The following is an 11,473-nucleotide window of genomic DNA, read 5'->3' on the forward strand; positions in this document are numbered from 1 at the left end:
TGTATTGACAAAACCCAACTCACATAATGAGAAACCCACCAGGATGGGAGGTAAAAGACAAAATATGCTTGAGATACATGAGTCAACAAAACCCAATTCATGTAAAAAGAAAACCATCATTGCATGGCATGCCCAAAGTAAATCGGTTTAGCACCCCTACTCCCTCCCAAAGAAACGATCAAAGGAGCGTAAGGCCTTGCTTATTGCTTACGTGGGTCTAAAGCAAACAATTATCGGCTATCTCCACCGTTATTGCCTACTTAGTCAAGAGGCCAAATTGATATCGTTAAAGGTGGTTTAAAAGCTATCCCTTTGAATAATATTTCATAGAATACTCTTTCACTTTATTACCAAGTATAAAAGCCCTTTGTTAACATTTTACCATTGGAGATTATACTCATCTACCTCATGTTACTAACTTAGGTATCAAAATAATCGAGTTGAAAAATCTCTCTCGACCTCGGTCTTTATACGCATGACACCTCAGAAGCTCGATATCCACCTCGTAGGCACCTTACATATATATTGGTCTAAACCACAAGTTGACTCAAACATCAATAATATATTTTGGTAACACATTGTAACTGAGAATCAATATATAAGAATAATAATAATATAAAATATTATTCCCTCAATATTTTGATCGATGCACAAATTAGTTCATAAAAAATAAAAATATTAGTCAAAGATATTTAATATATTATGAAAAAAAATTATTAGGGAATTATGAAAATGATGCTACTAGTAAATTCTGAAAATGAGTTTATTCTCCCAAAAAATATAGACATATATAAATTAAAAATTCAAATGAGATACAGAGAAACTCGAAATTTTATCTATTATACTGCTGCCTTCTATCAGGCTGCCGACCAATAGGAGCGCTACAATTGCTGAAGCGTGTGTTCGTAGGCATAACGGCGAACCGCACGTCGACTTCCAAGTGGCGTGCCCATGAAAACCCTAGTTCTTCCCTCCTATAACTCTCTTCCCCTGTCACACTCCGCCGCTGACCTTTGCCCTCGTCTGCTTGACGCCCCCAAATCTCCGAAGGTAATCTCTCTATCTACATCTCCTCGCTGTCGATCCCTTCGTTTCCCCGAGTTCTTTCTCCCGTTGTTCATCTTTTTGGTTGTCGTTCAGCGACAGAGCTCTTCCTCTCCCGATGGCCGCTTCTTCAATCGGAGAGCTCGCCTGCACCTACGCCGCTCTCATCCTCCACGATGATGGCATCCCCATCACGGTTCTTCCCTCGTTTCCCTCCCTCTTTATTTACGGTTCTTCTTTCGTCCGCAGCGGGCGTCATGACTTTAATGACTTGGTCTCTGTTTCTGTGTGATCATTTTTATTCCTTTCTTTTGCCGCCTTCCCGAAACGATCAGTCGGAGAAGATCTTAACCGTGGTACAGGCCGCCAACTTGACGATCGAATCCTACTGGGCGCCCCTCTTCGCCAAGCTCCTCGAGAAGAGGAGCGTCGATGATCTCATCTTGAGCGTCGGCTCCGGTGGTTCGATTTCTTGCTTTCTTTTTCTTTGGCTTAGAAAAAAAAAAAATCGATTCCGAGACTTACTTTGCAGAATGTTTGGATGTTCTTGCAGGGGGAGGTGGTGTTGCTGTGGCAGTCTCCGCCGGCCCGGCCGCCGGTGCGGGTGGTGGCGCTGCCCCTGCTGCTGATCCAGCCGCGGAGGAGAAAAAGGTGAGAATTTTGCTCTTGGATTATCTATAGGTTGTCGTTGCACGAGATTCCAATCATTTGGGTTGGATTGGTACGGCCGAAAGGTTTGACGTGTTTCCCGCCGACGTTGTTGCTGCAGGAGGAGCCCAAGGAAGAGAGTGATGACGACATGGGATTCAGTTTGTTTGATTAGAGATCGCTAAATCGTTATCTTTGTTAGGTTTTTGATATAAGTTTGCTTACTGCCATCGCGAAGTCTGGTCATCCATTATGAGTGTCATGAGATTTCAGATTCTTCTCCATACTTGTGGTTACTTTTCACATCAGTGAATTAAGTTATTAAGCTCATTTTGATATTGATGGCATATTTTAATTTTTTGAGCCATTGTAAACGTAATGTGGGAATCGGTGGTTTTCAGCTTAACGGGGCTATTCTATCCATATATTTTTAAAAATTATATTAAAATCTTTATACTTTTCATAATAATAATTCTCATTAAGGATGAGATATAAAATTATATCTCTCACTTTATATTTTAATAAAAATTTCAATGACACAGAGAAAAAAATGAAATAACATTATATCACTTCAGTTTCCTAAAAAAATTGTTTTCATATCAAAATTATCTTTATAATTTTATTTTAAAATTATTTTTTTAATATAATAATAAGTGTGATATTTTCATCAACAGTCAACAGAATCGATAATATGAAAAATTAAATTAAATTAAATATAAATATGAATCTATAATTAACTCGAATTTTTACATGGCATATTGCTAAGACAAATTTTCTATTATGATAAAAAGTAATGGCCACCATAATTAGAAATGTCAGTCACAATGCGATATGAAAATTGCAGCTGTCTACCTGAGAGGATAAGAGAGCTATATGAAAATTCGAGATCGAACCAAATGGTCTTAACTAAAAGCTGCGGCAACAGATCGAAATTTTATTACGACAGTTGGATCTTATATCTCCCTTGGAATATAATGTCGCAAAAATAAACTATTGGATTACTCAACGAAGACAAGCTTACGATTCTGCAATTGTCACTTCGACCTCCACCCCAGGTTCGATGGTGATCGAGGTAATCTGCTTCACAACCTCGGAAGAGCTGACAAGATCGATCACCCTCTTGTGTACACGGAGCTCAAATCGATCCCATGTGTTGGTTCCTGCAAACAACAAAGAAAACAAAAAAGAGGTGATCATCAAGTTTCACAAAAATAGCTGACCACATCATAAATAGAATGAAAAGCATTTCTTGGTTCAATTTGTCATGAACGTGGTTGACCACCTCTAACTTGACCTTTCTATATGCATGCCTACAACACAAAAACTCTACAATCGTAAAGGAGCCTGAAGAGCAAGCACACCAGCAGGCCATCCTTACGGTGAAGCAGGAAATTGAAGACTCCAAAACAACTAAAAGCGGTTAAACACAAATCATGTTATCAGGAGGAATACAAAGCTCTGCTGTTTGATCATGTGATCAGAAGCTTATTTTGAAAAGAAAAAAAAAATGATTAAACGAACTAAAGTAGCACCAGACCTGGTCGGAAGGACGTAAATCGAGTCTACAACCCGTTTTCATTTGTAAACATGGAGTACATAGAGTATGCTTATCACAGTCTACATATCATGAGGGTAATAAATTCTGCTCAACTTCTCCAAGGAGCCTTTCTTTCAAAGTAGTACTCCATGCCAAGACCAAATGAAGTTGAAAGAAATGACAAAATCCTAACTTGTCATTAGTATTGAAGAACTTAATGGTAAGACCATAGGCAAATAGACTGTGCATCAGTATTAAAAAACTCGATGTGTTGAAACTTCATAAAGAATATCTCAGCATCAACTAAATTATCCTCCCATCATTTGCACTGTAGAAATCATCTGCCAGCAACCACATACAACTATGCATTTAAAGCCAATTAATTCCCAGAACCATCGATTTACATTTTGATACAAGCAATGAATGCAAGAAACATTTGCAAAGGCATTCAAAAATGGTGTTTAACAAACACAAAATACTCTCCTTTTGTTAAGTCTGAAACTTTGCAAATTTCCAATATTTGAAATGACGATCGAGCTTTTACTACACCGGGAATGTGTTCCTAATTATTAATAGGATTTTGGTTCACACAACCGACTGCAGCAAGTGCTGACAAAAACTTTTGTAACCAATCTTTACAGAAACACTTGGCTATACATTTTCTTGCCAAAATCTAAACAATAAACCATAACCCCTTAAACATGTATAAAGTGACTTAAAGACAGCGTGAATCATTTTTTTATCTTCCAAATTGCCTAGTCGGATACACTGTCCAATGCTTTTGTAGCTTGTCGACTACAGTTTATGGAGCTCATGATTTTCTTTAAGAAAACAAAGCATGTATAGTTGGCAGTTGCTTGTAGAATAGATATAAATGCGAATTTGTACGTGTATATCTACATACATGCGTATACATGGACATATATCTACATACATATGTATACATGGACTTCACCAAACGCTGCCATTTGACTAAGAATCAGCTTTAAAAAGCTCAATGTCCAGTACTTCAGGGGCAGAAGCTCATTCTTCCGTTTCTTAATATGAATGTATGCCAAGTCAACTGAAGAAACCACTAAGCTTCGTTTTGCAGGTAGCTATAACTTTGGTTTCACTTATCATATACAGCATCATTGATCAGAACTATCATCTGTGCTCGATAAGTAATTTGCTGGAAAGAAATACAATATTCAAGGGGATGCTATGAAAGGACATGAACATTTACTAAGCTACTATGAAAAATGGGACTTGTATGACAACGCAGCAGTTATTATACCAGAGAGCAACGAACTGGCAGATATATTGTGAACTAGCGTATTATTTTTAGCATTACCAAAATGTAACATTTATCTCTTGGTGTGGTGATTCAATTGTCGTTTATTCAAATCCCCAACCATAAATATCACGACTTATATCCAAAATGAGACCATATGGACGTTTTAACTATCACTGCAAGACAATCAAACAACACAATTGTAACTTTAACCCCACCAAAGTGTCCTATACCAAAGAACCCTAACATACAGCAACAGCATCAACATCCAATGCAATTGAAGCTTTTAAATGGCAACATTAAGTTTATCATGGGCATCAATTCTAGAGGCTATCAAACTAGTGCGAGGTACGCAAAACTTCCAAGATTGGCATGATGAGCAAAGAAAAGGACATGATAAGAACAGGGAGGATTTTAATACCTTCGCCACAAGGAGATTTCCTGGTGGTGATGTGGAGGACCTTGGTGGGCATTCTCACGGGCCCCTTCACGGTCAGCCGCTTGTCCTTCGCTCCCCTCACCAGATCCGCACAAACTATACAACAAAAAACCGATCAGAAAGGGAAAAGATGGAGGAAAAAACGAAGGAACCGAATCGAAGTGAGGCACGCACCCTTCTCGAGATTCTTGACGTTCTTGGAGGATAGGGTGATCCGGATACGGTGGAGCTGCTCCTGGGGCTCTTCAAGCCCCAACTTGGTCGGTTTCATTGCTCCGTACGCCGCCGCCATGAACAAAAAAGACCCTAATCTAGCACGCACAAGGCAAGACCTAACACCTCGGAGCGGAGATGGAACTTCCAAAGGATAGACGATCCTCGAAGCAAGAAGAAGAACTGTTATCCTTACCTTGCTTCTCTTGGCCGCCGCCTACGGCGTAGCAGAACAATAATAACACTCGGGAGGATAGGGTTCGCTGGGGATCGAAGTTATATTGGACGAGGAGGACACTTTTACACGTGCATCCATGACTATTCTATATTTCACATATACCCCCTCAGAGCTCCGTGCAATTTCCAAGAGGGCGGTAGCGACTGCGGTGAGACACGACACCACGACGGAGACGACAAGAGAGGAGGGAAAGAACGCGGGAAGGTCGACGGGTCACCTCGAGAAGGTCCACTTAACTTTTCTTGCAGAGGAGGAGAACGAAGAAGGGGGTGCGGCGTTCACCTTCCCCCCGCGCACCTGTTGACTTCCGCCTCCGGTTGCTTCGCAGCTCCTCCTCCTCCCTCTCTCTCTCTCTCTCTCTCTCTCTCTCACATCCTGCAGTTAGGATGCAAGAACTAACTCGTCGGAGCAGAGCTGGGCTTGGAGCTTCCGCTTGGAAGAATCAACTGGGTCATGGTCGGCACAGTTGCAAGAACAAACACATCACGTTCCTTATCAGCAATAACAATCGAAGAATGATCAGGATCGTCGCATGCTACAAAAAATTTTACAGGAAAAGTAGCGAGAACGACTGGAATTAATTGTCATCGGTTTAAAACCCCGTGTTACAACGTCGAACATCAATCCAACTCGAGTTATGAAACCTAATATCAAACCATTTAAAGTCTATTATTGATGAAAGCAAATGCATGATTAGCAGTGATACAAATGAGACCCTGGTGCGACTTCATCCTCCAGGCAAACTCATGTTTATGTCTGCAGGCACTGACCGTAAGGAAGCAGCCCAGCTTTCCTCCCCGAGAGGGGACATAGTTGAAGGATCCAGTTTCCCGGTTGCCGCCCGATCCTGCTGCCCTTGCCCGCTTCCGAAAGCTTCCTCCGCGTCTGCGCTGGAACTGGGAGCGGCGGACGGTGGTGTCGATGCTGATCCAGCTTCCAGTCTGGGCTTCTTAATTTTCTGCTCCATCTGGTAACTTGGCAAGAAACTTCCCACTACAACCTACCGCAGAAGAGCAGGGAAGCTAAGAATGATGTTTGAATATGCATAGGTTTTGCAACCGTTAGTTCACCTGAGCAAAATATTCCCGGTATTTTGCACATATAAAGATCAAACATCAGTACTTAAGAAACATAAAACGGGACGCAGTGAAAAATCAGATGCCGAAAAGGCAGGCAGTATAATTCATCCACCTCACTCGATTAAAACATCAGTGGGAAACCAAAGGTAGATGCTTAGAAGTGTACTCACTTGGTTTAAGCTCAAAGAAACTTGATTGAAAGCAAAAAAAGGTTTCCAGCGAAAAGAATTATTCAGGCAGGCAAATGACACAATTTTAGATCACGAGAATGTGCAGACTTGAGCGCTATTACCTGCACTGGACTTGCAGCCACCAGCAAACCAGCAACTCCTCCGCCGACGACTCGACCATCTGGACTTGCCAAAGAAACACTTAGACCACCCGATCGGCTTCTCGTTCCACCATTTTCGGTTGGCATGAAAGATCCAGATAAGGAGAGCAGTTCGAACCGGCCCTGATAAACAGCAGGTTAGAGACATTATAAACAACAGCACCCGCACTCACCAAAAAGGTTGCAAGTCTCTACCTATAGCTGATGAGCAATGACAGAAAGTATTTAGACACACTTTACTGCTAAAAGTGTTAGTAGTAGTAAACGCCATCAAGATTAGCTCATTTATTTAGTTTGCCAATTTAAAAGAACCCACTCTGAAGGGTAAACTCTGACATTTCGGAAAGGCGTAACAGTAGTCTACAACTTTATAGAAATTTTAAATATTAATATCATTTTAAAAGCACCAATAAAGGATCAAATTAATCTTCAGAAATTTTAAATATTAACATACAAGTAAAACTGTCTTTAGTATAAAAAAGAAAGAATAAGAGAGCTCAAAGAAGTGTTAGAGTGACAATATATTCAGCACCTCTGTACATAAAAAAGTTCAGCAGAAAGAGCAAATGAGCACTAAAAACATTTACATAGAGTGAGAAATGAATAAGAATATGAAAACAAGGAATCTAAAGTATTACTGAACCAAAATATAAAAAATAAATATTTCATAGTAAATGCAAACAGTGTCAAGCATCACTTTCAAAGACGCACGATCATTCTTATCATAAACGATTACATCTTTTTTTGGGAAAAAAGCTCTAGCACATACGATAAGAGAAGCATGATAATAACACTAAAAATTAGAAAAATTCCACAAAGCAAATGAGCAGAAGTGATATTTTGGAGAAAAAAAATGGTCTAAACATACAGAAGGCTCAATGTTCCGGCACAGTTTTACAGCCAAAAGAAAACATAGTGCCTAATTCCAAAATGTGGCAAAGTCAAATAAAAGATGGACCGCTAAAAAATTTAGAAAGTTCTACTTTGTCTGAGGTCATGCAATGCCAGGGCAAAGGTCCAAAATTTCCCCAAAAATAGGAGTCAAGAAGAAGTGACAAACTTCACATAAGGAGTAATTTCATCTCAAAGGCACAAACAAACCAATGGATCAAGATATGTTTATTAGCAATAACTTACTTGCAGGCAATAATATAACATTATTTTATCTTCAATGTTTGCTGCTCGAGATTTTTGCATGAATATGTGCTTCTTAATATTCTAAACTTTTTATTTTCATAATACGATTCAACACTAGATGATCTGTTTATAAAAAGCTGGCACACTTGAATCGCATACTTCATTCTCTACCAAGACATAAACTGCCACACTTGAATCCTATATTTTATATGAAGATATATACAAACCTCATAAGTTAATGTACCACCACTTGAATATGGTTGACGAAGTGCGACATTTGAGATAATACCATTAGCAGATAAAATACAAATTGCTCGAGGCCCTTGCTGTGAAAATGATATGATCTTCATGGTAACATCCTGCAAACAATAACAGACGTAAATTAGAAATATGTTCAATAGAGGTTTTGGTATCTTGACAAGATAAAAAAAGAAACATATAAGAGGAGGCTTTGCAACTTTATCAAACTCCATTGAAAGGAGACTCCTGACTTCTTTTCCTGATTAATTTCACAAAAAAAATCAGATTAGAACCTGATTTTGTTTTTTCAATTTGTTTTTTGATATTCAGAGTCCAGGTAAGTAGAACTTGAATGGAAAATAAACCAGACAAAGCAACTAACAAGTAGTTTTATGCCCTCTCCAGAAACAGTATTGTTCTAATAGAAGATCAGAAGTTTCTATATACATAATAGAAAAGATAATTGGATATTAAAATATGTATGAGACTTCCTTATATCACATACAGACAGAAAATTTTGATCTGATTATTAACTACATCAGGATTTTATCCACTTATAGATACATTTCCCAGATATTATCCAATCCATTTTCACCAATTATGCCAAACCAATATTATTCTGCATTTTGTCTGATCAGGCCATCATTTATCGAATACATTACTTTTGTCCGTTACATGCCATTAGAGAGGTCAAAACTACAAAAGTCACCAACCTACAGATAAAAACAAACCAAGCGAACACAGATGTCAAAACTACAAAAGAAGGATGAGAGACTTAAATGTTGCAGCATATTGCATTTATCTTATGCAAAATTTGAATTTTGTTGTTCTATCAGTATTTAAATCCAAACAACCATTATTTTCTTATCATATTATGTTGCAGTAACTGCGACATTAGTATTATCCGAAGTTCCGAACAAATGATTCCCTGAAGTCTAATGTCTTGTGTTTTTGGAAGATACACATTACATAATAGTACTTTGTAAAATGAATAGTTTTCTGGAGGCATCCAAGTTTTGGTGAAAGATGAATCCAATGAAACATATTATTCACAGAGTTCTCAAGTGGAAGTTCAGCAGAAGTTTAGCAAGAGAGGAAGATGATGACAAAAGTGTAAACTGAAATTAAAAAAATGTGACAAAAAGGCCTTTTTCTCACTGCTTCTAGTTGATTTACACTGAAAAGATGACCTGGATTTCAGCTGAAATTTGAACTATCTTGAACGATTGCCCATGGAGAAAGATTTTAGCACCACCTACAATGATAACAGACTAAGAAGAGCTTGCTCTAAGATATTATTGGCATGCTCCTTTTGTTACTCGTCGAACCTGTTTACAATTTGAGTCTAGCCATTGCCACTGGAACTCCAAAGCGGCATACTTGTATTGGCATATTTAAAAAAGGAAAAGAAGTATTTGATAAGAACTTCAGGCATATGGTAGACAGCCTAAAATTAGCATGGCATACAGCATATGACAGATTTTTTACAATAAAGGGTTACAGCTGTTGAAATTAATTTTAGGTTCGAGGAAGTAATACCTCGCCAGAAGCAACGGTGATGACATGAGGTGTGAAATTTGCGCCGGCAGAGCAGGCTCCCATCTCTCCTGCATCAATACAATTCAGAAAAGAGAATAAAAGTCTTTGAAGTACTGGGTATTCTTGAAGCAAATCAAGCAAAATGCAACACTGTATATGGTAAATACATTTCAGCTACTAGTCATGGAACTCCAAAGCTAACTAGTCTTTTGATTCATCAGGTATGACTCGAGAAGAAGAGATGAAGAGATCCAGGCACACAGATCTAGCAGTTACTGAGTTTGACCACAAGAATTAATGCCTAAGACATCATGTTTCCCTGAGGATGGACACTGAGAGGTTATGTTGTTTGTCAAAAGCAGCAGCGAACACCATGTCGTCCATCCCTTTGAACAATCCGAACCAAGACAGAAAGTTCTTATCCAATGACTGTTCCCCATATGTCTTCAGCCGGAGAATGATCCTATACCACATCAGCTCTTGTTCTCCACCTTCTCAGGACTGGCACCAGAGCAAGCATCCACGTCCGCGGTTCCCCAAGCCAACCCCACAAACATTGCTTTCTCCACCAGATCCGACACACCCCTACCTCATCGGATCTGCAGATAGAGATCATCGGTCTCTGGTCCCCCTGGCAGATCCCAGTGACTTGTTTCTGCAACTCCAAGCCGACAGCTACCACCAAAAATGGACTCAGATGAAAAGCAACAGAGACAACGCCAAGAAAAGGACCGTTTTGGGATCCACAGACCCCCTCATCATCAGTAAAACCAAACCTCCATGAAAAATAATTTTTGGATTAGAAAAAATAGTCAATTAAGAAGAGAAGAAATATTCAGTAAATCTGAATAGTCATTTTAGCATCAATAATTTTTTGGATTAAAGAAATGTATAAGACACGAAAAAGAAAATTAAAAGAAAAGAAAAAACAACGCAAAACTGACGCCTTAATTTTAGGTCAAGAGTCGGTGAAGATATAAGACGGAGACTGGCGATAAAAAGGATTACCTAAATGCTCCAAATCGAATCCCAACTGTGGCGTCTTGGCCATCGAACCCACTGGCCGCCCTCTACCCCGCTTCAACGTCGCCCCCACCGCGGCCGCCGACGTGTACTTGACGCCTGCCGGCACTGACGCCGAGATCGGCATCGGGTTCAGCGGCCGAAGCAGGCTCCCGTCCGGCCCGTACTTCCTCGGTCTCCCCGTCTTCTTCTTCATCGGCTCCGCGGCCATCCCACTGATCTCGCTGGCGGGCTTCTCCTCCCCGACCACCGCTGCCGCCACAGCGACCGAAGGAGAAAGGGCCCCTCCTTGTTCGCTGCCCTCCATACCGAGACGAACTACTCCAAGAATCTCCAAAATCAAGCGCTCGACACCGCCGGATTCCGATCGCTAGGGTTCTCCCCAGCTCTGGCCATCAGAGTACACCACAAAGAGCTCCGCATCAACAACAACAACAGCAACAACAAAAATCATAAAAAATAACAAAAAATCTCAAAATATTTTTCTCTTGCCTAACTTCTCTCGTCTTCTATCTCATCGAGTGGAATACAACAGATCTCACAAAACCAAAAGGAAACATGAAGATGAAGAGAGAACAGTGCATGTAAAGGCAAAGAGAAAGAGGAATTTTAATTATTATTATTGTTGTTGTTATAATATTATTAGTAATGTAAGAAGAGAGAAAAATATATATACTACAAATATCGAAATAACCTCTTTGGGAATGCAAAAGATACGTATATATGTATATA

The 11,473-nt window shown here is 39.6% G+C and overlaps 3 protein-coding genes and 1 non-coding gene across 5 annotated transcripts; 1 reads left to right on the forward strand and 3 right to left on the reverse strand.

Moving 5' to 3' along the window:
• The first annotated feature begins 909 nt into the window (after positions 1-909).
• On the forward strand, positions 910-2,030 carry LOC103990457 (large ribosomal subunit protein P1). Its single transcript, XM_009409597.3, has 5 exons — positions 910-1,050; positions 1,141-1,240; positions 1,380-1,506; positions 1,598-1,695; positions 1,814-2,030. The coding sequence occupies exons 2-5, from the start codon at positions 1,163-1,165 to the stop codon at positions 1,865-1,867; spliced, it is 357 nt and encodes a 118-aa protein (XP_009407872.1). The 5' UTR covers positions 910-1,050; positions 1,141-1,162; the 3' UTR covers positions 1,868-2,030.
• Positions 2,031-2,594: 564 nt separating this feature from the next.
• Positions 2,595-5,479, reverse strand: LOC135582251 (small ribosomal subunit protein uS10z/uS10x). 2 transcript variants are annotated; one of them, XM_065157764.1, is made up of 4 exons: positions 5,351-5,479; positions 5,116-5,252; positions 4,924-5,037; positions 2,595-2,852 (listed from the first exon to the last, which is right to left on the reverse strand). In XM_065157764.1, the coding sequence occupies exons 2-4, from the start codon at positions 5,231-5,233 to the stop codon at positions 2,710-2,712; spliced, it is 375 nt and encodes a 124-aa protein (XP_065013836.1). In that variant the 5' UTR covers positions 5,234-5,252; positions 5,351-5,479; the 3' UTR covers positions 2,595-2,709. The 2 variants fall into 2 exon arrangements, with proteins under 2 accessions (XP_065013836.1, XP_065013837.1); XM_065157765.1 differs by having other exon boundaries at positions 5,116-5,247; positions 5,351-5,475.
• On the reverse strand, positions 3,472-3,558 carry LOC135643882 (small nucleolar RNA SNORD36). The gene has a single exon (XR_010498373.1). It is a non-coding gene; the product is annotated as a small nucleolar RNA SNORD36 (small nucleolar RNA).
• A 563-nt stretch (positions 5,480-6,042) lies between the features above and the next one.
• On the reverse strand, positions 6,043-11,360 carry LOC135586569 (AT-hook motif nuclear-localized protein 1-like). The gene is made up of 6 exons (XM_065157763.1): positions 11,234-11,360; positions 10,727-11,129; positions 9,719-9,786; positions 8,167-8,298; positions 6,764-6,925; positions 6,043-6,392 (listed from the first exon to the last, which is right to left on the reverse strand). Exons 2-6 carry the CDS (start codon positions 11,046-11,048, stop codon positions 6,120-6,122), a joined length of 957 nt encoding a protein of 318 aa, XP_065013835.1. The 5' UTR covers positions 11,049-11,129; positions 11,234-11,360; the 3' UTR covers positions 6,043-6,119.
• Between the last annotated feature and the right edge of the window lie 113 nt (positions 11,361-11,473).

Source organism: Musa acuminata, chromosome BXJ3-7 (genome assembly GCF_036884655.1).
Source record: "Musa acuminata AAA Group cultivar baxijiao chromosome BXJ3-7, Cavendish_Baxijiao_AAA, whole genome shotgun sequence".
Taxonomy (NCBI): Eukaryota; Viridiplantae; Streptophyta; class Magnoliopsida; order Zingiberales; family Musaceae; genus Musa; species Musa acuminata.